At 38.1% G+C, this 26183-nt stretch overlaps 1 protein-coding gene across 1 annotated transcript in view; it reads right to left on the bottom strand.

Annotated features, from left to right (window-relative positions):
* Positions 1 to 26183, bottom strand: part of Polr3A (RNA polymerase III subunit A) — a 427591-nt gene that overhangs the window by 224000 nt on the left and 177408 nt on the right. Inside the window, exons 14-15 of the mRNA XM_090415517.1 lie at positions 22104 to 22199; positions 9765 to 9905 (exon numbers count right to left, since the gene is read on the bottom strand). Coding sequence (XP_090271643.1) covers positions 9765 to 9905; positions 22104 to 22199 — 237 coding nt within the window. The remainder of the gene's footprint in view (positions 1 to 9764; positions 9906 to 22103; positions 22200 to 26183) is intronic.

The following is a 26183-nucleotide window of genomic DNA, read 5'->3' as shown; positions in this document are numbered from 1 at the left end:
GTGAATACAGAAAGTTAAAGATGCAGTGAAGGAAAAGATGAAAGCATATCAAAAGTTGCTCGCAAATAAGTCATCTCTTAGAGAATACAGAGACAAATGTATGGAAGCTAAACACTGTGTAAAACTAGCTAAACAAAAGTCATGAGAGAACTTTGGTAAGAACATGCAAAATAAATATCAAGAAGGTGACAAGAAATTCTGGAGGTTGTTGAAGCAGTTCAGAAATGGAGGAAAGAAAGAATGCTGTAAAAGTATTTATAAATGTGACATCAAAACAGAAGAAAAAAGATATCCTTGAAGTATGGAGTAACTATTTCAAAAAACTGCTAAATGAAACAAGCAGTGATGACATCACAGTTGTAAAAAAAAACACTCAACAGGCATGCAGTCAAGAATGTATATCCATACTTGAAGTAGAAAAAGTGATCCAAAGGCTGAAATGTGAAAAGGCAGCAGGAATAGATGATATTCAACCAGAAATGCTCAAGTATGGAGGTTTAAACGTCCTACAGTAGCTGCACTGCATAGTTCAGAAGGCCTGGATAGAGGGACTAATTCCAGGTGATAGCAGTAGAGCTCTTTGTACCCATATATAAAAATTGAAATAAAACTGAATGTGAGAATTACAGAGGTATTTCATTACTGAGTGTTCCTGGTAAGATGTATGCAAGTATACTTGAGAAACGGCTGAGAAGGAGTGTTGAAAAGAAGATTGGTGAAGGCAGGAGAAATACAGGTTGTCAGGATCAGATTTTGACTTTACGACAGATGGTCGAGAAACCATGGGAATACAACAAAGATCTGTATTTAAGTTTTGTAGATCTGGAAAAGGCATATGACAAGGTGCCAAGAAAGAAGGTATTCAAAATGTTAGAGTTATAATATCAATGGGGCATTATATCAAGCAATACTTAGTCTTTATTTGAGTTGTAAGTTAGCAGTTAGAATTGAAAGAAGTGCAGGAAGGCGTTTTGATGTTAAATCTGGTGTCAGACAAGGATGTACATTATCCCCTCTGTTATTCATTATCTATATGGATCACATTATGAAGGAAAGATATTAAACCTGACATCAAAATTGGAGATGTTAATATCAGCTCTTTGCTTTATGCAGATGATGTTATACTTCAGCATTAAAAAGACAAAAACAATGAAAACAATGATATTTTCAGAAACATTGAAAATATCAACTGCAATGTGAATGGAGAACCTATAGAACATGTAAAGCATTTCAGGTACTTAGGCACGATTTTTAGTGAAGATGGTAAATTAAATATGGAAATAGACAACATGATCAACAAAGCTGGTATGGATGGAAGTCAACTGAATAAATTTATATGGAATAAGAGAGAAATTAGCCAAAACACTAAATTAGCTGTATACAAGACAATGTTCAAAATAATTTTAATTTATGGATCTGAGAGTTGGGTCAGCAGTAAAACACTTGACCAAAGACTAGAGACCACAGATATGAGAGTTCTGAGAAAGGTTAGGGGGTGAAAAGATGGCATCAATGGCAATATCATATTCAAAACGAGGATATTAGGAAAGAACTTGACATTGTCAGCATCCAGGAATGAGTTAGCAGAGCTAATCTCAGATGGTTCACTTTTTCTCTACCAGGTTGGCAGAAAAAAGACCCAGAGGAAGACGAAGATACAGGTGGATTGATATAGTAAAAAAAGTGCCTTAGAAGACAGAAATATAAGATCTGATAATATTGGAGTCTTGACATGTGACAGACTGATTTGGAGGAAAATTGTGAATAGGAAGTTAGTAATAATGTAAATTTTTCATGCAGTACTATCATATCCTGTACACCCCTTGAGGATATATACCACGAATTTGATGATGATTACCTCAACAAATTTGGGTGTATGAGACTGCCCCAAATTTGGGAAGCTTGCATCCTAACGATATCAGCCCCTACAACCAGGACAACCCACTTTAATCCACTAGGGGGCATCTTTAGTACTCTTGGACCAACTTCAGTTGCCTTCTTCAGCCTCATTTGCTCGTTGTTAGTGCCTAAGTACACAGATATCATAGTTTTATGTTCCCAGAAGATGGCAATGTAAAAATGTTGAAATATTGGAAAATATTGATTAAAGGTTTTTTTAATTAATATTTTAATATAAGTTTTCATTTTCTGAAAACTTTAAAGTCATGAGATTGAAATACAGCATTGCCAAATGATACCAATATATTCAATACAGACTGAGTCTCTCCTAAACAAGAGCTAATCAACAGATTTTGTAATTTTTGTGTTCAGCAAATCTAATTTAGTAAAGAATAACTATTTTCATTTCAGAGGCAACTTGTTTGTTGTCCAGTGATAATTCACATTTGTGATGTGTGCGTTCTTTAAGATGCTGGGTTGGGTGGAATAAATAACATTCCTATAAATTCATAATTTATATGAATGTTATAATTTAAAACTGCATAATTTAAAAAAAAAACTTATCAGCAGAAAGAAAGACTTGAGAAATATAACTACTTCTTCTTCTTCTGCAGCTTCTCCCACTTAAGTGGGGTCACTGTTGATAATAAGTCTCCTCCACACCTTCCTGTCTTGGGCTGTCACCACATCCAAGTTCATCATCCTTAAGTCCTCTTCTACCAGCTCCATCCATCTCTTCTTTGCCCACCCATGCTTCCTCCTTCCTTGCACATCCATCTGCATGACCCTTCTTCCCAAATATTCGTCATCCCTCCTCATCACATGACCAAACCGTCTCAACCTTACCTCCTGTATCTTCGCTCCTAAGTTCGTAACTTTCACTGTTCCCCTCACATAGTCATTTCTCAGATGATCCTTTCTGGTCACACTACACATCCACCTAAGCATTCTCATCTCTGCTACTTCCATCCTGCTGATGTTATTTTTCCTCAGGGCCACAGTTTCTATAGCATATGTCATAGCTGGCCTCACTACTGTCCTATAGATTTTGCCTTTCAGATTGATCGGCACCCTCTTATCGCATAACACTCCAGTCATCTCCCTCCAGTTCCTCCAAACTGCTTGTATCCTGCATTCCACTTCCTTCTCAGCTCCTCCATCTTCTTCCACTGTTGAACCTAAGTATCTAAAGTCTCTCGCCTTCCTGATGACATTTCCTTCCAGCTTCAGATCTGTTTCCTATCTACTGCCCACTGTGCAACACATATACTCTGTCTTACTTTGCTCAGTCTCATACCTCTCTCTTCCAGTACTTTTCCCCATCTTTCCAGTTTAGTTCCTGCTTCTTCTCTTGAATCTGCACACAGCAAGATGTCATCTGCATACAACATTGTCCAAGGCGCATCTTCTCTCACCTCCTCCGTCACCACCTCCATCACAATGTTAAACAGAAACGGACTTAATGCTGACCCTTGACGCAAGCCAAATGTTACTTGAAAACTGTCTGCCCCAGACAGGTCCGTACACTTGTCTTCACATTTCTGTACATTTCTTGCACCAACCTGACATATTTCTCCAGAACCTTCTTCTCCCTCAGACACCTCCAGACTTCTTGCCTTGGCACTCTATCGTATGCTTTCTCCAGATCAATAAATGCCAGATGTAGCTCCTGTTGTTTCTCTCGATACTTTCCCATCATCTGCATAACCCAAAGATAGCATCTGTTGTTGATCTACCAGGCATTAAGCCAAATTGTTCCTTTGCAATCTCCACCTTCTTCTTCAATCTACCATCAAGAACACTTTCTAGAATTTTCATTGTGTGGGACATCAACTTTATTCCTCTGTAATTTTTTACAGTCTTGTGCATCCCCTTTACCCTTGTAGATGGGGACAGGAGTACTCTCCCTCCATTCCTCGGGTATATTTTCCTGCTGGCAAACTTTCATGAACAGGTCCCACAGCAGGTCAATTCCCTCTACCCCCAGTGCCTTCCATGCCTACACTGGAATTCTGTCGGGGCCCACGGATTTTCCGTTCCTCATCCTCTTCATGGCCTCTGTCACTTCCACTCTACTGATGTTCTGCACCATCCCCTCAGAAGGCTGCCCATCTCCTCTGTGAGTCCTTGCATTTTCCTCATTCAAAAGTCCCTCAAAGTATATTTTCCATCTGTTTCTTATTTCCACATCCTTCCATAATACTTTTCCTTCAGCCTCTTTGATCTGCCTCACATATAAGATGTCCTTTGCTGCTTTATTTCTACATTTCGCTAGTTGATAAATTTTTCTCTGTCCTTCCTTTGTTTCTAATTGATCATACAGATCTTGATATGCCATGGCCTTCGCCTGTGCTACAACTCTCTTGGCTTCTTGCTTTCTCTCTGTGTACACCTCTCTGTCCTCTTCCACTCTTGACTCATCCCACTTCTGCTTTGCCTTCCTCTTAGCTGTCACTGCCACTTGTACATTATTATTCTACCACCAACCCTCCTTCTGCTCTCTAATCTTTCCAGATGTCTCACCAAGCACCTCAATTGCACAGCTCAGGATTGCTTTTGAATTATGTTTCCACCAGTCTTGTATACTTTCCAGTCCATCCGAAGTCCTCTCTAACACCCTCTCTCTAAAACGATTCCTCACACTCTCCTCTTTTAAGCAAAACTACTTAATTGTCTTCATCCCATGGCATCTAGAGGTTCTTGTCTTCAATCTTATTTTAAAGTCTGTGCACAGAAGTCGGTGTTGCTGTGCTACTTGATCTGTTGGAATTACTTTACAATTTGTCACAACCTTATGATGTTTTCTTCTAGCCAAAATGTAGTCAATTTGTGAACTGTTGTTACCACTCCTAAATGTTATCAAATGTTCTTCCCTCTTGTAGAAAAACGAGTTCACAATTGCCAGATCAAACTCTACTGCAAAGTCCACAACCCTCTCTCCTTCCTGGTTCATCATTCCCACTCCGTGGCCACCATGAACCCATTCACAGTCTCTATTCTGTCTCCATATGTGTCTGTTCAAGTCTCCTCTGACAATCACCATCTCGTTTTCTTCCAGTTCCCTCATTTCTTCATCTAACACGTTCCAGAACTCATCTTTCTCCTCTGCTGTACAACCAACTTGTGGGGCATATACACATAATATGACCACCCGCTCTTCTCCAAGACCCAATTTCATTTGCATGATCCTGTCGTTCCTTCTACCCACTTCCAGTACTTCGCCCTTCATTCTGCCACACACCACAATTCCTACACCATTTCTTCCCTCGTTATTCGCTCCAGAGTAGAACAATTTATAACCATCTCCCAGTTCCTTTGCCTTTCCTCCCTTCCACCTTATCTCCTGCACACATAAAATGTCCAACTTCCTCTTCCTCATCATGTCTGCCACCTCTCTTCCCCTTCCAGTCATGCTTCCAACATCCTCGCAACATCCTCTCCACCTGCTGGGTTCGCTTCTTTAACCGCATCCGCCCTTGATGTGGTAGCCCTCGTCCACTTCTCGCAGCTGTAGGGCGATGTGGCTGCGCGTCGCTTAAGGGATACGTCCTAGCCCTTATATCATTTTCTCTTTGACTCATATCATAGTTTAAGTTGGCATTGAAGTTTTACGACTAGATGCCCTTCCTGACATCAACCGTCGCCATTTATCCGGGTTTGGGACCGGCACCTATTAAGGCTAGCTTGCCTCCTTCGGTGGCTGCATAAGGCGAAATGACTTAGCAAGATAGGAAAGACTCACCCCTAGCCCTCGAATACTCTAATAGCATCAGGGGGAAGGAGCAAGGAAAAGAGAAAGAAGCAAAGAAAGAAGAGGAGGGACCAGTCTACAGAATAATATAACAGATGTATAATACATGAAGTAAGACATGGTCCAGCATCTGGCACCTCGGGTTTGCCATGCCCATACTCACTAAAGTGAGCCCTTGAGGCATTTGAGAAATATAACTAACTAACCAATAACAAACAGCTATATACATTTATTAGCTCAGTAGATAACTGTAGGGAACGACTAATACAATGGATTAAGAATATTGATCAGATGATTCATCTCTGCATGGCTGGAATATATGTAGGTAATGCAGCAGCAAAATTATCTTGTACAATTTGTTGTGCTTGTTGTATTTATATGTATGTTTTTATTTATTTCTTTTATTCGCTGATGATTAGGATACACTTTTCACATAGTAAAAATAAGTGTAATTCGAGAGAACTAGAATGACACTCCATAACAAAAAACACATCCTTCTCACATACGCTAAGCTGCATGCAAGCAAAGCAGATTTATGGTAGCACCATAGAATCTAAACATATTTGTCCTAATATCTTGTTTCAAATTTTTAATTGCAGAAAAATGTGTGTAACACCTGTTTATAATGCAGCCATTGGACACAGGTGATTTATGTAAAGCAAATAATATATATATATATATATATATATATATATATATATATATACACACACACACACATATATAACTAGAAATCAGCTCAAATTGCATTTGAGATTTTCAATATCTTTAAGAGAGTTCACAAATATTAATTTTACAAATAAAATTCTACCAAAAAAAGTTGCAACTTACATACTGTAAAAGTACTTAAATGTTGTGAAAATGCAACTGGCTGACAAGGAAGCAGAATGCATACATGGTAAATCTAGTTTCAACAGGCAACATTCATATATGCAAATAATGCCTGTGTGAATGTGTTAAACCACTCAACTTCCACAAAATCATATCAACATAAGCTAGCCCTCATTACTCATGAAAAAAAATCTACGACTAATATTATTATTATTATTATTTCAGGCAATTCCAAGGAGTTGACAGACTTATCGAGGGAGGCCCTAATATCATGTCAAGAACAACTATTCGACATTCACACAGTATCTATCATACCTTGCATTGAACTCATTCACAGTCATAGCACCCACAACAGACTCTGGCAGCTTATTCCACTCATTCACCACTCTCCAAGTAAAAACCTAGCTCAAACACCCTTGCTAACCACATTCTTGCCCAGTTTCCATGTATGGCCCCTGTTCCTCCCACCACCAGTCCTATTCTCAAAAATATCTTCTGAATTAATCTTATAGAAACCCTTCAGTAATTTGAATGTCTCAATCATATCACCCCTTTTCTGCCTATCAACCAATTTTTGCAACCCACAAATCTTCAACCAGTTCTCATACGGTTGAATATTCCATAGTTCATTCCATAGACCTGTATCTTCTTGGTCACTCGTTTCTGGATCCTCTCCACCTCTTCTCCATTAAGAAGAAACCTGGCGCCCATATCTGGGCACAGTAGTCTAGTGGGCTCTTATCAAGGCTCAATACAGAGGAACAATCACTTGTTTGTCTCTGCTTGTTAAGTATTTTTCAGCAACCAAGTGATTTGATGAGCTGATTTAGCCACTTTTGTGATGTCCCCCCCCCCCCCTAAACTTCAACTCCCTATCCACAAACACTCCCAAATCCCTGGCCTCAGAAATCTCCTGGAGTACAGTTCCTACAATGTGATATACTGCTGCTAATCTTTTTGCCCCAAAATGCATAACCTTACCCTTTGCCACATTAAATCAACATAAATTTTCCTTAGCCCAGTCCCCCAAACTATCCAAATCATCTTGCAAAATTTTGACATCCTGCGCACTCACTATTGCTCTACCCTACTTAGCATCATCAGCAAACAAGTGAACACTTCCTCTCAGATCCTTTCCTATATCATTGATGAACAAATTGAAAAGCAGTGGTCCAAGAACAGAACCCTGCAGCACACCACTAGTCACAAGCCATCTTTTGGACTCTACTCCTGAATAAACCACTCTCTGATATCTCTCCATCAACCACCCTCCTATCCATCTCGCCATATGCTGCAGTTTACTGATTAGAATTCCATGTGGTATACTGTCAAAGGCCTTAGCAAGGTCCAGTAGAATCACTGTAAACCCATTACCCTTATCCAGTTCAGCCATCAGTGTGTTATAATACGTGAACAAGTTACTGAGGCATGATCTACCCTTCACAAAACCATGTTGTCCCCCATACAGTATCCCATTTTCATCTATCCAATCCTGTAATTTTCTCTTGACTAATTTCTCTAAGACTTTGATAATGATTCCTGATATGCTAATCGGTCGGTAATTTACAACAGCAGTCTTGGAACCTCCTTTATGAAGTTGAACTATTTTCCCCTCTTTCCACACCTCGGGACTAACCCAGACCCGAGACTCAAATTAAACAAAATGGTCAAGGGCACTGACAATTCTTTAGCTGCTTCATGTGTGACATATGAACAGGAAGCACCAGAGGAAGCAAAATCCAATGGCAATATCATGTGATTCATTTGTTACTCTGCCATTCTACTTGCAATTTGGAGATTGGTAACAGAAGAGTAGCTTATTGATGAACATAGTACCAAGAGCATTAGCTATGAGGTGGTATCAAAAAGTTTCGAGCCTAGATTTGTAACACGCCAACTCCCTGTGACTCTGCGTGCAGCCTTGTGCTGCATGCAGAGTCACAAGGAGCACCTACCTTCATAAGTCAGTGTGCCAAAAGACTGTCCTGTGTACATCGGGAGCTGTGCAACCAATGCTATTCTGACCACCTGCGTTACCACATCTGCGATTTCATCATGGACAGCAAGTTAGAACAAAGAGCAAATGTGAAATTCTGCATGATACTGTGCAAATCTGCCACAGAGACGTTTGACATGATTCGGCAAGTTTACAGCGATGCTGCAATGAGTCGTTCTAGGTGTTTTGAGTGGCATGCGTGCTTCAAGAGTGGAAGAACATCACTGGAAGATAATGAGAGATCAAGAAGACCTTCAATGAGCTCAACCCCCAAAAATGTCGAAACCATTCAGCAACTTGTGCACGAGGATCATCGGAGAACACTCCACAACATTGCTGCTATTGTCAGTGTGTCATGCAGAACAATCCAGGCAATCCTCACGTGTGATTTGAACATGCGGCGTGTTACTGCCAAGTTCGTCCCCAGGCTGCTGACCCAGGAGCAGAAGGAACACCACATCGAAGTCTACCAAGAACTCTGTCAGCGTGCAGTGGGTGACCCATCCTTCATGTCGAGGATCATTACCGGTGACGAAACTTGGGTCTACGGGTACTACCCTGAGATGAAGCAACAGTCTTCACAGTGGAAGAGCCCATCATCTCCATGACTGAAAAAGGCGAGGCAGGTCCGCAGCTCGACCAAGTGCATGCTCATCGTCTTTTTTGACATTCTCGGCATTGTGCATCGAGAATTCGTTCTCAGGGCCCAGACTGTCAATAGCAAGTTCTACTGCCAGGGTTTAAGGCATCTGAGGGAGGACATTCGGCAAAAGCGACCGGATCTGTGGGCGTGAAAAACTGGATGCTCCACAACAACAATGCACCCTGTTACCGAGCTCTCCTCACACGTGAGTTTCTCGCTAGAAACATGATCTCACTTCCGCACCCACCCTACTCGCCAGATTTGGCTCCTGCAGACTTCTCCCTCTTCCCAAAGATGAAGATCCAGCTCAAAGGTCACCGTTTTGACACCATTGCAGAGATCCAGCACGATTCGCAGAAGGTGCGAATCGTGCTGGATCTCTGCAATGGTTCTTTTTGACAAGCTTCAAAAAGAAGACTTCCAGGATACATTCCAGAAGTGGCAAGAATGTTGGGAGCACTGTATTGCAACCCAAGTGGACTATTTTGAAAGTGTATTATCTAAACGTAGATAAATAAAGTAATTTCTTATAAACAGAGCTGGTCTCGAAACTTTTTGATACCACCTCATATATATTTCATAATCGTTGGTTAAATACTGCTCATATTCAGAATAAAAATGGATATATCATGATGATTACTTACCCCCATCAAAACCAATGCCTCAGCTCTGGCTTCTTCAGTCTGAGGTAGATGGAGATTCATTTCATCTCCATCAAAATCGGCATTATATGGCGTACAAACACACTCATTAAATCGAAAAGTCCTATGAGGTAGAACTCGAGCCTGAATTTAAAAAAAAAAAAAACAGTAAGAATATTTAGAAAACTGCAACATTTGAAACCATTGCCAAATAAATAAACCTGCTTACTTTAAATAAAACTTCCTTACTGAAATGCTTTTAGGAAAACATTTTATAGAATTAGAGATTAATAGATAAATACTAGAAACAGTAATGAGATTTCTCCCAATGTGACTGCCAAGTAAAAAAACTGCAATGTTAAATACTTTTCATAATGAGAATATACAAAAAGTATAAAAGAATTCTATATGAAAGAACTGCCATTTGAAATTCATACTTGTGGTTGCTATACTTGGAGCTCTAAGCTCTCAAGATGAATTTTACTTTGTATGCAAAGTCCTCTTTCTTGGATGCAGAAAACAATGGGCTGCTTCCCTAACATTTCCTATATATGCTGGATATCTTTCACTTATTTTTTACGAGTGGAGTAGGGAATTCTGAAGTTTCTCATCAAGGAAAGTATATGACATATATCAAGAAGTATCATGGACAATCATTTGAATACAACATGAAGAGTATGCAACAACCATACTGTTATGTACTTGCTTACTTAAGTTTGAACATTGGCTTCATATTTCATTTCTGCAGTTAAGTATTGCTTGATCAGTAGAGACCGAATAAAATTGTCATTGCTAGATTTCTGTTACTTTCACTTAGAAAATGCATATCTCCACCTCTGATTTTATTCTGGAACTACCATATGCAATGTACAATGTACAAGCATGTCTGTCTCATCCCAAATGATATATAGCATCATAGAAGGCTTATCCTGATTCTGTGGCCACTTTTTCATCAATGACTTTGATGTTGTCTCAATAAATTTCTTCTGATCTGTTCTACATAAGCAGATGTCATGCATGCAATAAACAAATTCCTGTTTTGTTATTTTTCTTCATATCAAGCACAAAATAGTTTTGAACAGACTTTGTTGTGCAAATGTGGTGAATGTAGTAAGATAGAGGAAGATGTGAAACATGGTGGAATGGTAGAATGAAGAATGGTAAAGAAGCTAGCATGAAAGATATGAACATAAGCAGATGTTAGAAAAAATTTCAGACTGAGGAATGGATTGAGATCTGTGCAGTGAGATATATTCAGAGAAGAGATTAGTAGTTGAAGGTGCCAGTGGCAGATAAGTCAGACCAGAAACGTGACTGCAGTGGAATGGTGGAAAGTAGTGGAGTGCTGCATGGGAACTATGGTGAAAGACATAAAAATGGAACAGGTGTCAAAAGTATGCCTCACAAGAACAGTAACTGAGGCTATGGAGAGGAGTGGATTGTGATAGTTAGAAAAATAATTTGAGAGGAGGTGTGTGATTTGTGAGTGTTGCTAGAGACTGTTGAAGCAAAAGAGCAAGAGAGGGAGAATTGTGAGTGTGTTGCTTATGACAGTAGACAGCTGAGGAGAAAAGCAATGTACAGGAAGAGAGGACTTCAGTTTGTTGATGTATGGGATAAATTTGAAAGTAGAATAGTTGTTTGCTACAGATGGTCTGCATTTGAATAAGAAGTGGAGAATTTTAATGAGAAGAGGAGAGCGTGTAGCCAGTCAGGAAAATGAAAACTAGACAGTAGGACTAAGTATAAGATACCAGAGTTGGTGTGAGATAAGTGACAAGATAGAGATGCAGGAATGCTCAATAAAAGCAAAGTCAAATAACTTGAATTATGGGATAAAGAATTGTGGGAAGAAAAGAAAAACAAGTGGAAAGCTACTATTCTGATTAGGAATCAAGGTGGAGTTTGTAACCTTGATACAGTTAGTCAGCCCACAAATCATTGGTATCAGTGAGACATGGTTAACAGAGGACTGTGTAATAGGAATAGAATGTGATGGTTATAGCAAATTTCAAAAAGACAAAAAGGATAAGAGGTGAGATATTACTCATGATTTCAGAACTGAAGAAATACATAAAATTAATAATAAAAAAAATCCTTAGCCCACTCACAGTATGAATATACTATAGGGTTACAGAAAAAATTTTTGTGAGGTGGAGCTACATAAATAAGTTGTGTCCTCTCAACATGGAACTTGAAGAAAGCAATAATGATAATGGCTTTAAGGCCATTTGGTGTGAAGTTGAGGTTAGCACAAATTTTACATATTTAGTGGGATGTTATTCCAGCAGGGAATGTACAGGGAGATGATGCTGAAATATTCAGACAGTGAGACTGGCGAGCAACTTAGGTACAATTATCATATGCTGCGTGTAGCTCAGGCAAAATGTTGAACTAGAGTATGATTTAATAATATCAACTGCATACAGTGACAAACAGAAGACATCACCACAATCTCACCAGTTTGGAAGAGTGATCGTGTGGTTGAGATGTGGTGGAGTTGGATATCTAGGTACAAACTCTTCATGGAACAAGAGATGTGTGGAATTACAGAGCAGAGAGACTATGATAAATTAAGGAAACACATTGGTGATGTGCAGTGGCTTGATCAGTTGAAGGGGAAAGAAAAGAACAGTGCATGGGATTTGCAGAATCAGTTACTTATGCCAATGTCAGACTGCATTCCTAAGGTTAAGAGGATAAATAAAGTAGGAGTGAAATGAATCACTGGAATTATGCAGGAACTTCTGAAAAGTAGGATGTTATAGAGGAGATATAAAGAACATGGTACCCATCAGCAGCATGATCAGTATAAAGTGCAGGCCAGGAAGGTGACAAGTGTAGTAAGGAAAGAGAAAAATTGGCATATGAAAAGACATTGGCTGAAGCAGTAAAGCAAAACCCTATAGTCAAGCTGCTAGCAGAAGAAAGGGTGATTATGGAAGATTGACTTTAGTTGCTGTAGATGGAACATAGTCACATCTGGTGAATATATACCAGAAATGTTCGATGAGTTTCGTTAACGTATTTCTTATGGGGGAGGAGGCTAAAAGTAGTGTTCAATGGCAATAAGGAGGAGGAGTACAGAAAACAGTTCAAGAATGGGAACTGTTTAGAATATTAAGTAACCTAGATGTTAAAAAAAAGGCTGTGGGGCAGGTTGTGATACCATCATTCATATATTATAGGAATCTGCAAAAGAGTTGGCAATGCCCTTGACTCAATACTTGTAACAGAAATATAGCAGCAGGAACCAGAAAGTGTAAAGAAGGAAATATAGTGCCACTGCATAAGGGAGAATCCAAGATATCAAGATGTTAGAGGGGCTGGTTACAAACAGAATACAAATCTAGATTGATGAGAAAAATCTTTCAAGAAAAAGAGAGAGAACATAGGTTTGTTAAGGGAAGGTCATGATTTAGTAACTTGGTTACATTCTACAATAGGGTGACTAGTGTAGTGGACAAGAGAGATGCCTATAGCAATTTATTTGGATTTTGCTAAAGTATCACTGAGTGTAGCATGATAAACTACTTTGAAATTGAGAAGGATAGGGAGGAATAGGTGACTAATAGGAGCCAGCAAGTTGTGTATAGAAATGCAATGTCCTGAAAAAGGAAGTGAGGAGTGGGGGTGTCACAGGGTTGTTTTGGGAACCAGTGTTGTTTAACTTATATATCAGGGGTGGCCACAACGTAGCTTGCGAGCCGCATGTGGCTCGTGTCCAAGCAGCTCTCCACAATCTACCAGGAAAAAATAAACAAAAAGAGAAGAGACAACAAAAATGAGGAACAAAATACAAAAAAAAAGAGAAAAGAGAGAGAGAAAAATAGGGTTAATAAAAATTACTGCAATAAAAAAGTTTAATTCAAAACACATTAAAAGAACAATTTTAAGAAGAATAATTTTAAAGTCGAAACATAATTTTAGTTACTTATTTACGAGTAGAGCCCCTTCCTAGTATCCATTTTCTTAGTAAGCTCCTTAAAATTAGTTATGTAATTAGTCAAAGCAGTTCTTACAAGCTCATTAGGACCTCGCCAGGTGCATGCTCACCTACTCCCATACCACTGCATTGGTCAAAGGTTGGGCTCTTCTGAGTCTTATCAGAATTATTTTGGCTCCAAAAGGATGCATAGCTGGCCACCCCTGTTATATATCAATGATATGGTTTATGTTGCAAAAGGAGATATTTAGTTATTTGCTGATGATGCTAAATTAGTAAGAGATGTTAGGAAGTTCTAATGTGTTGATGTTACAAGAGGATTTGAATAGATTGGTGCTTTTGGCTTAAGAATAGGGATGTCATTTCAATGTTGTGAAGTGTAAAGTTATGCACTTCAGCTAGAGAAAATGGAATGAGGTTTACCATATCAGAAGAATTTTGCTTAATCAGGTGGAGAAGGCAAGCAAAAATTGCTGCTACAATGCAAAGATTATAAGGCAATAATTAGGATTTATATGGATTTCTGTGCACAAATCTGGTATCTGGCTATACTGGTGATAATGAAACATTGGAGAGAGACAGTGCAGAGGCAAATAAAGTATCTCAGGACTCAAGGCTGTATTCAAGGCAAGGCATGATCATTTTTGTGGTCTGCGATTGTTCGCCCACCCACGATGAGTCTTCAGACTCCATGGAGGCTTGGAAGTAATACTAATTCTTGCATAAATCTTACCAAGAACACTCAATAGGGAAATTCTTCAGTAATTCTAACATTCACTTTTATTTAACTTTTTAACAGATGGGTACTATGAGAGAGCTCTGCTCCAACTGCCTGAAATTTGACTCTAACTAACCCTTCTGAATTACTATTATTATATAACACCTCCAGGGAGTCCAAAGACTTATCGAGGGAGGGCACCTACTCTACAACTCTCCACCACCAACTACAACTAACCACAACTACACCAACACCACCTACCACTAGTATTTCTACAGACAATCACAAACATCCATGCCCACAGCAGGATTCGAACCCATAGCCGTTTGGCTGGAGAGCGGATACACTAACCAGTCGGCTAAACAGGTCGGCTATGAAGGAGCATAATGAAGTTGCAAGGAGGAGACTACTCTCCCCTCCAACTTCAGGTCTCCAATTTCTGATATATGACCAGATATTGAACATTTCTGGTCAAACATCATCTATCAAGCCTCTGATGCAGTATATTATGTCTATTAATTGTGTATGTTCTTTAGTCAGGCTATCTGTTTTGTGAGATGAAAGACCCCAGTTTGAGAGGCAAGCTCTTCCATATGAAACCAACTAATTCACCATCGGTTGAAAAAAAAATTCTTATAAAGATTCCTCACATTCTAGACTGAATCACTAATAAACTGGTGGTGCACAACAGAGGGTCTATGGATCACCATAAAGGCATATCTCCCTAAATGTAGGAAATGTCAACAAGATCTAGTGTGGTACATACTTTCATCACCTAACAAACCACCACCACCAGTAATGGAGACCTGATGTGACTCTTTTACTATATTTGGTCTCCAGAATAAGGTTTCTGTTCTTTCTCCTCACCCTCTCTTTCTTGCATGAAGTCAGCAGGCTACAAGAACATATCAAAACACACTGTGGGGGAACTAAACCTCTGCATTCCAGGGTACAGCAGCAAAATACATCCACAAACTGACTATTAGAAGCATAGTGGACTAAACCTGATGAAAAGACATCAAGAGGTCTCCAGTCAGTAAGTAATAGTCACCATTCAACTCTGAAAGATTATGCCTGGAGGAAGTCCAAGCATAGTAATATGCAAGGACACTGTCAAAGCCATGCAACATACAGGAGACTGGATGCTCTCTCTCTCTCTCTCTCTCTCTCTCTCTGTGTGTGTGTGTGGGGGGGGATGTCTGGAAGTCTTCATTCCTGCAGCTGCTCTTACTCTTTAACTCCTCCACAACACTTAATCATGTGATTCAAGTCATCATAAGTAATATCATTAACAAAGTGAATCAAAAATAAAAAATTCCTTTTCAGAAAAAATGCCACAAGAATATCAATAAAAAACAAAACTTTAACCCAAAAAAATAGATCTAGGTGGACTTTTGTATTGAGTTCCATAGAAAACAAAATAGAAGATGTGATACTGGAGTCCCGACCAATAATAATTTAGCAGAAAACTGCTTACTGATGGAAATAATGCACTCTAATAATTTAGTAGCATCCTTAATAACCTGTACACTGATATAGGTACATATCAGGAATTTGATGATGGGGAATGAAAGCTCTCATTTCCATATGGTCATTTTATTTATCTGATCAGAGCATGTGTTTGGATAAAGAAGAGTTAGTTAAGAAAAAGTCCAGTGAACTGAGAAAAATTATGAGGGTTAACTTGTATTCTGGTTGGTAGATGGACAATTTCAGTTAAATTAGTCAGTACTCAGCATCTCTACCAGTTTCTGTGAAGGTAGAAAAGCAATGCTAATTTGAATTACAAACTGTGAACTACCTGAGGAAGTTGACCTCACTGTCTGAATAATTGAAAATATAGTAATGACAGAAAAATGAAAACACGAAGGGAAATTTGGTGTCAGAGCAGATCGTGGAGAGAATTCGAGGTTTTGAAATATCTGGATACAAGGGATAGGACAAAAGAATACAAGACATAGCGCAAAAGTAATGCCGCCTATTGTTTTTCTCACAAAATATTTGTTTAACAATGACTCTTACATGGATTATTCCTACATCTTGTGAGAACATTGTCATTTTTCAACAGTCTTTATCATTCTCTATATGATTTTGCCATAAGTGAATGATATGCTGTATGTCAACACCATAAACATCTTTAGTCTGATCAACCTCTTCATGAACAGTTTGTTTCTGCTCAGTTAATCACAAAATGACATCACATGCATCCTTCTAGAATGCAAACAGGTGGTGGTCATAGGATGCCAATTTCTGGTTTTAGATGAGTGGGGAAATCAGAAGTCAATCCAGAATCCCTTTTAAAAAACTGAATAAAAACTAATGTGAAATCAGGTAGTCCAGCCCAACAGAAACACGATTGTTTCTGGTGAGCTGAACTCTAAGATGTATTTTTTTCCCACTTAATTTCAGTAGTGTCTTTACATGTTATTCTGAATTGATTGTGGTGCCTCTCCCCCCCTTCCCCTCCCAAAAAAAAGTCCACAAGCAAGAACCCATTTTTGGCTCAGAAAATGGTGATGACTCCATCCACAGAAGGTTGTCTTTTGAATGTCATTTAGCACAGTGAATTGACGTGATGCAATTTCAAGAACTGCTTCTTCATTTCAGGGTCACAGTAAAAGCTTCACGCAAAGTGACATCCCTTGTAATGCATAGTCACAGATGATAAAACTATGCATGATAGGAAAATCTCTCATGATAGAATATAAGATCTGACAAAAGCACATGTACCACTATTCTTCACACAGACAGATCATGCAGAATGTAATCTCAATAGTTGAGATGGACAATAGTTGTTGAGGATGCCAGCTGAGGTTCTCAGAGAAATAACAGATTAGGTTTAGATGCACATAAGTGGAGGAACAAATGATTAATTTTACAGAGTGGCCATAATTAAAGAGGTGTTCAGAGTCCTGTAAAAAAAGTATTGGATGAAATTCAACCAAACTTGGTGTAAGTAACTCTGGAACATGGGGATTTTATTTACAGAAGATAAAAATAGTACAAAATTCTGTCACTAGGAGCCATTTGGCACTATAAGCACATGGTTTGGGATTAATTAAACAGTAATGGCTTGAAGAAACACAACATATCAAGTTTCGTGTTTGTATAACTTACAGATGTGGTTCAATACTTCCTCCTTTAAGATGTTCTAAGAAATATATTCTATGAATGACATTTTCTACAGTGGAACACAACAGATCTGCATTGATTTGCCTCACATGCTGTGTTATTCTGTCTTTCAAAGTTGCTAAATCAAGAACATCTCCTTCATACACCACACATTTCAGATGGTCCCACAACCAAAAGTCACAAGGATTGAGATCAGGCAAACAAAGTGGCCATGGGAAATGCACAATCAATCGCTCTATGTTCTGTGATTGTTTCTGTAACATTCGCTGTACCAGCAATCCAATATGAAGTGGTGCACCATCCTGCATGAATATGTTAGTGTCAGGTCATCTTTGCTGCTGCAGTTGCAGAACAACAAAGTTGTGCAGCATCTCTCAATATCTAACAGCAGAGGTGGTAGAAGTCGCTGGTCTTGTTGGGCAAAGCTCTTCAAAAAAGTGTAAATCAATAATAAATGATGCATTGAAAACACACAACACTGTTATTTTCAGTGAGTGTAAAGGAATCTGATGGAACACGAGGCTTATTTACAGACCAAATGTGGCAATTATGCGAGTTAACATTACCATTCAGATAAAAATGCTTCATCACTCCACAAGATATTCCATGGCCATGCATCATCCACCTCCATTCGACTAAGAATGTAAGGGCAACTACAGTCGAGAGTCTGCATCACCATGAATCAAAGCTCGAGATGGAAGATCTTGTAGGGGAAAGCCTCAGCACGTTTGACACAGGATTTTCTATGCATGAGCATGCTGGACCCTTGTGCGTTATTCATTCCGTGTTCCATGAAGGAAGTTACAACTTTGTCAACTTGTTGAGGAATAATCTGTTTGCACCCTCATCCACTTCTCGCTGCTAAAGATCCACTATTTTCAAATCATAAAATCATTTTTCTAAGATTTGTTATTATCACTGGACCTTTTCTCTTATCCTTCAAATGCCAGAATTCTCGAAGAATGAGCATTACCGCATTAATGATAGTCAAGCTTGAGTAGCAATGCACATTCCAGTAAGGTGAGATCCATAACACTTCAGTCTTATCAGAATGACATGAATCCATTTCAGTCTTCCATATATCCACCAACAAATCAGTAGAAACAGTGAGATTATGCAAATATCATGTGATTCTAGCACCAATTGTCTGTTGGTGGCAGAATGTACTTTGTATTTTTCCTGTAAATCAAAACCCCATGTTCCAGGATCATCCAATGTATCAAAAAAAGTATTGAATTTCATCCAATACATTTTTTTGCTACAGGGCTCTGAACACCTCATCTTTAATTAATGGCCATCCTGTATGTTAACACAAATGCTGATGTGACATTTTTTTTTTTTTTTGTGAGTTTGTCTTTATTTGATATTTTAGACTTTTGTTATATTTGTTTTAGTTTATCCTGAAATATAGAATCATTTTGCAACCTTGACAATTCCCTCTGCATACTACTAAAATCTTACTACCATAGCATAATATGGTACGGCAAAGAGCAGAAGACTTCACTAGCTGGTCAGATACCTACTGGTAAATTACTATAAAGTTGAGTACTATATACTATTCAGTGATTGACCTGCGGAACCACTTTACTGCTGTACCTTCAAATGGAGATGATATGATGTCCATTGGAGGGTGCTACTCAACTGAATATGTGTGTGGGTGAGGGATTTGTTATTGAAGTGTGATTTTATGCAGTCTAAGTGCCCTAATAGTGAGGCTGTTCACCTTGCCAACTTTAATATTCACTATTTAAATGAAACTTAAGTAGTGAATATTAAAAACTAAACTGACCTAACAATTTCACTAATCAAGATGTTAAGAGATCCCAGAGTATTCGCTGTCAGCAAATGATCTTTCAAAATGGTTCATGTGTCCACAAAAATACCAGCTAATTCTCTCTAGTCTTTCAACACTCTTGATCTCTTTTTAACAATATCTCCTTCCAAACACACAGTACATGTTAGCCCTCCTCTTGGTAATTCAGACAGCAGGCTCATCTGAGTTTATATATCTGCAGAACACATTTTTCACCTAACCATTCACTACAATGGTGACAAGATTTCTGATCCTTCTTTTCCTGTATCGATTCCTTTTTGTTCTTCTAATCCAAATACCTGCTCCAACCAAATAACTTTAGCAATTTTTGCTGGGATGCAGGGCCACCTCATTCTAGCCAATCCACTCAAAAGCACAGATCAATATCTAAATTTTATTTTTCCAATAACTGTGTCAAGATAATCAAAGAAAATAAAAATTAGTATTACAAGTGGCTCAAAACCAAAACTCCAACTTCAATCTCAGCTTTCATTGAGTATGCAACGACTACAAAAAAAAAAAGATCTTCAGTAAATAAAAACTGAACTTTGAATGAGCCATGTGTAGAAAGTTTACTGCTCAAATGGATTCAAGCCTTCTGGTCTCCCATCGCAAGATCACTGGTCATAACTTCTGCTCTTCCAGAAGATAATGCTTTCCAGAAAAGTACCATCTAACTGAATTATGATTCTCTCTCTCTCTCTCTCTCTGACAAACTGAAGTCGCTTTCTCAAACACATCCAGCTTCTGATTCATGCCTATTCTATAGTTCTATACAATATATACACAAAAAGAGAAGGTATTATTTATTAAATATACTGCCATATATTTCAGTCTGAAATTAACAGACCATAGTCAGTGGCTTAAAAAAACAGTTGTTAAAAGGTAGAATGTAAATAATTGATTTATCCGAAATAAAATAAACATGTGATGTTAAATCACCACTAGAGCTATGCTTTAACTGAAGAAAAGGTTAAGCATAACAGTGTAAAAATAGATTGCATATATAAATATATATATATATATATATATATATATATATATATATATATAATATCATACTCAACAGATCATCAGATGTAGTATCTTGGTTTCTTAAGACCTTATGTCTTTAGTCTCAGCAATTTCACGCACTTTGACTCACCGGTCATCCAATACCATATCATGCACTCGATCAATGATTTCTGATGTTTTTACAGTTTTTGAGCATCCTTCATGTGGATCATCTTCAAGGCCGGTAGAGCCATGTTTAAACTCGGCAGCCCATTTCTTAATTGTCGAAAACGAAGGAGAAGAGTGCCCATAAACTTTTATGAACTTCAAATGAATTTCTTTTGCCATTAAATGTTCTTTTGCAAAGAATTTTATAATGGTACAATTCTCAATTTTATCCATTTCAAGGGATACAGACAACACTTTTGATTCAGACAGCTGTATAAAACAAACTACTTGACTTGCAATTTCACATGGATGCTTATGACAGATGTACCAAGTTAGAAAAAAAAATCTTGCTGATGGTCTTGCCATCTATGGTCGAGGCCGAGAACCTTTCAGACCACCCTCGAAGAGTGGCGGAAGAGAAGCACTCTATAACTACTGTTCATTTTTTTTTCTTTCTTTATGTAGCAGTCCATTCTCTTTTGTGTGATTCATGCTAATGATGTGGCAAGGCACTCATTACAAAATATTAGCAGTTTATATTAAATTCTATATTATCCTAGTGTATTTCGCACATTAGACTGTTTCATTTAGAACATGAAAGGAAACTGACATCAAACTGGAGATAGAAAAAAGAATGGAAAAATTTCAGACTGTTAATGGTGCAGCCTATGACTGTATTCAATAAAATGATCCAAAACATGGATGAATGAGAGTATATTAAATCTGTTCAACAAAAGAAGACAATCAAAAAATAAACCACAATATAAATCTTTGAACAATATAATAAGGAAAGCATGTAGAAAGGCCAAAAAAACCTAGCTTAATAATACGTAAAAGGAAATAGAAGACCTAGAGATAAAGCAAGAACTTCAAGAAGTACACTAATATTAATGACAGCAAAATGCTATTTGAAACTGAAGAAAAAAAAAATATGAATTAAGAAAATTCCTTAATTTAATTAAGAAATTAAGAAAAGGTAAGCTGAATATATTTCATATCTTTTCTGAGATGAGAGGGAAATAATACTAAAGTTTAGCAATCTTGAAGATGTTCCTCCAATACTAAAAGAAGAATTATTAAGAGCTATAAAGCAAATGAAGACAGAAAGGCACTAGGTAAAGATGACAATCATACGGAAATACTAAAAGCCCTAGAAGAAAATGGAATGGAAGTGCTAAAGAAACTTTTAACCATATACATGAAAGTGAATAAGTTCCTGATGACTTCAGGAATCCTATCTTTATAAACATTGCAAAAAAAAGTATCATGCAATTCAACACAGAGATTACAGACCAGCAAGCCGAATGAGCCATATAAATAAAATTACTATCACAAATTGTAATAGAATAAAATCGAAAACAGCAAATGAAATAAAGGACGTACAATGGGATTTATGAAAAACAGGGTATCTTATCTTTAGTATCAGAATAATACTAGAAAGAAACTTAGAAATGAAGAAAGATGTTCATCTCTGTTTTAGAGATTATAATAAAGCAAATGAAAAAGCTTCACAAATATTTTAACACATTGCTAGTACATATAATATAAATTCAAAATTTTAACAGTACTTACAATATGAGCCATGATACTTAATTTGTGTAAGGAAGGTTGTCGATTAAATAACACTATATCTCCATCCAGCATGTGCCTTTCAACAATATCACCATACTTGTAAAAAAAAAAATGAAGTTTTCATCAGTTACTCTTATCATTAAAATAACTTTAACAAGTTAAGTCAAAGCAAATCTCACAGTTTCAGCCACATGGATTTTAGGTTTGTTTATATCAAAAATATGCAAAAAAATATCAAAATAGCATCAAAAATATAATAAAAATTTAATACCTTAACAGCCCAGTTGAAAAAACAAAAATACAGCCCCTCTGGACTCCAGGGAGGCTTGAACACAATAATATATGTTTATGAAGACAGCAGAATGAAGAACTGTAGTTCCACCCCAAATGTAATAAAATAAATTTAGTTTAATCCTTTATCCAAGTGTAAGCAAACAAAGTTTGCACCTGAAGTATCTTCAGGACTGAGGCAACTCATGGTGAAGGTGGACCAAGCTCTCATCACTCCTTGTCTCAGTATCTGCCATAATGCAAAGCACATCTCCTTGCAAACATGTATAATGCTATGAATTAAGGGAAGGGCCACTACCCAGACCGGTTTTGACCTTTATTGAGGTCTCATCAGTGGGAGCCAGACCCAGAGGTAGTGATACTAAGGCAGAAGCAATGGAGAAGTCATATTTACCAATACAAGTTGCCAAAAGGTGTACCACCTTATTATTAAATTACTCTGGATTTAGAGAAAGATGTTGGAAGTATTTTTTCCACTTGGTTAGACTATAATAAATTTAGTTTAATCCTTTATCCAGGTGTAAGCAAACAAAGTTTGCACCTGAAGACATCCATTGCTTCTGCCTTAGTATCACTGCCTCTGGGTCTGGCTCCCACTGACGAGCCCTCAATAAAGGTCGAAACCGGTCTGGGTAGTGGCCCTTCCCTTAATGCATAGCATTATACATGTCTGCAAGGAGATGTGTTTTGTATTATGGGAGATACTGAGACAAGGAGTGATGAGAGCTTGGTCCACTTTTACCACGAGTTGCCTCAGTCCTGAAGACACTTCAGGTGCAACCTTTGTTTGCTTACACTTGGATAAAGGATTAAACTAATTTTATTATAGTCTAACCAAGTAGAAAAAATACTTCCAACCCCAAATGTAAGTTCAAGGTATGTTTTTCAAAATGTATTATCCATTGTTTATTTAATAGAACTTTATGCACACTTGATAATAGTTATAATCACCAGTCTAAGCCAATGAGTTCAAAACCTTAGTCTGCTAAACAAAATAAGCATTCTGATGATAGTCTACATCAGAAACATTACTGATGTACACCAAAGACCTCATTTTATTCCTTGCTGAATTCTAAATGGCATTTTCTACAACCATGTAGAAATTACCTTAACTAACTTGAAGAGCACCTTCTTATGAAAAGAATCATATCCAATCTGTATGATTCCAAACATAACAAGGAAAATGGGAAAACCATGAGTATTTGTGAGATCGGACATTTCAATGCCAAAAATTACTAACTTTGAATCCTCTACAAAATCTACTCTGGCTTAAGATTTCCATGCCTCATTTTGCTGCTTTCATCTGCTGCTTTTACTACTCGCCTTATTCTGGTAAACATGGCAACCTGTTTAATAATTTATTTCTGAAGACTAATTTCCTAAATCTAATCACACAAATAATAAAATCATCCTCTCTGGAGACTGATGTTAATAATACAAAGTGGCCTCCCATTTCTAACTTATTAATGTTGTCAGTAAAGATTAAGCAAACTGTACACCTACTAAACAAAACATGAGATAATCCATCATTCTTCCAACACCCTGAATCTATTCTTAACAAGCTCGCTCTTGAAATATGCCAAAGATTTCCTCTTGACATCTTCACACTTTGGAAGTAAAACAGTGCCAACTGGATATCCTATGGGATTTCTATGCCCTTTCTCTATGGTCTTATCCCTGTTTCCACTCTCCTGATCCAAACACCTGCTACAATCAAGTAAGTGAAATAATCTTTGCTGGAATTAGGGCCTTCATTCCACACACCCCACAATACCCATAATCCCTATCAAAGCCTTAGTTCTCTAATACATGTACCAAAATAGCCCATGCTAAAAATTCAGTACACCTTAAATGGCTTGAGTTAAAAACTCCAGTTCCACACTAAGCCTACACTAAAACCATCAGGGAAAAAGAAAAAAAAAACCAGAAACAGGTTTTGTAACCACCACATGAAAAATATTTGTTTCCTGCAGCCAAGTTTTCTGTCTGTTACATGCTTCAGCCTCTGTCTCACACACATCTATATGGTACCATATAGCATAAATTAAAGATAAAGCATCAGTCGCTTTCTCCAGCTCTTGTACAGATGAAGAAAAGGATTCTCATAATCCATAGATGTTACTTACAAGCATTACAACTATTAAGCTGAAGATACATGTTTTGTTTCTGATCAATTGGCTAGCTTTTTTAAAGAAATGCAGAGATAACAATCTTATTCCTAAAAACAGTTGACCCTTGAACAACAAGAGGATTAGGGGTGCCAACCCTCCGCATTTTTCTAAAATCTGTATATAACTTTTGCCCCCCCTCCAAAACTTAATACTAATAGCCTACTGTTGACGAGAAGCCTTATCGATAACAAACAGTCGATTAGCACATATTTTGTATGTTATATGTATCATGTACTGTATCTTACAATAAAGTATGCTAGAGAAAATACATTTACAGTACTGTACTGTATTTATCAATAATCCTCAAGGGCTCGCTTTAGTGAGTATGGGCATGGCAAACACGAGGTACCAGATGCTGGACCATGCCTTACTTCATGTAATATACATCTGTTATATTATTCTGTAGACTGGTCCCTCCTCTTCTTTTGTTGCTTCTTTCTCCTCTCCTTGCACCTTCCTCCTGATGAGAGTATTCGAGGGCAAGGGGTGAATCTTTCCTATCTTGCTAAGTCATTTCGTCTTATGAAGCCACCGTAGGAGGCAAGCTAGCCTCAATAGTGCCGATCCCAAGCCCAGATAAATGGCGAGGGTTGCTGTCAGGAAGAGCATCCAGTCGTAAAACTTCACTGCCAGCTCTAGCTATGATATGAGTCAAAGAGAAAATGATATAAGGGCTAGGGCGATGCACAGCCACATCGCCCTACAGCTGCAAGAAGTGGACAAGGGCTACCGCATCAAGGGTGGGTGCGGTTAAAGAAGCAAGCCCAGCAGGTGGAGAGGATGTTGCGAGTAGGAACACTGAATGCTGGAAGCATGCCTGGAAGGGGAAGAGAGGTGGCAGACATGATGAGGAAGAGAAAGTTGGACATTTTGTGTGTGCAGGAGACAAGGTGGGAAAAGAGCGGTTGGTCGTATTATGTGTATATGCCCCGCAAGTTGGCTGTACAGCAGAGGAGAAAGATGAGTTCTGGAACATGTTAGATGAAGAAATGAGGGAACTGGAAGAAAACGAGATGGTGATTGTCAGAGGAGACTTGAACAGACACATAGGGAGACAGAACAGAGACTGTGAAAGGGTGCATAGTGGCCACTGAGTGGGAATGATGAACCAGGAAGGAGAGAGGATTGTGGACTTTGCAGTAGCATTTAATTGAGCAATTGTGAACTCGTTTTTCTACAAGAGGGAAGAACATTTGATAACATTTAGGAGTGGTAAAACAGTTCACAAATTGACTACATTTTGACTAGAAGAAAACATCTTAAGGTTGTGACAAATTGTAAAGTAATTCCAACAGATCAAGTGTGCACACAGCAACACCGACTTCTGCGCACAGACTTTAAAAATAAGAACCTCATCAAAGATCAGAACCTCTGGAAGCCATGGGATGAAGACAATTAAGTGGTTTCGCTTAAAAGAAGAGTGTATGAGGAATCGTTTTAAGGAGAGGGTGTTAGAGAGAATTTCGGATGGACTGGAAAGTGTACAAGATTGGCAGAAACATAATTCAAAAGTAATCCTGAGCTGTGCAATCGAGGTGCTTGGTGAGACATCTGGAAAGATTAGAGAGCAGAAGGAAGGTTGGTGGTGGAATAATAATGTACAAGTGGCAGTGACAGC

The sequence above is a fragment of the Typopeltis vanoorti genome, chromosome 3 (assembly GCF_054136105.1).
Source record: "Typopeltis vanoorti isolate ZY-2024b chromosome 3, IOZ_Tvanoo_1.0, whole genome shotgun sequence".
NCBI lineage: Eukaryota > Metazoa > Arthropoda > Arachnida > Uropygi > Thelyphonidae > Typopeltis > Typopeltis vanoorti.
Note: the sequence above shows the minus strand (reverse complement) of the source record. Positions and strands in the feature narration are given on the sequence as shown.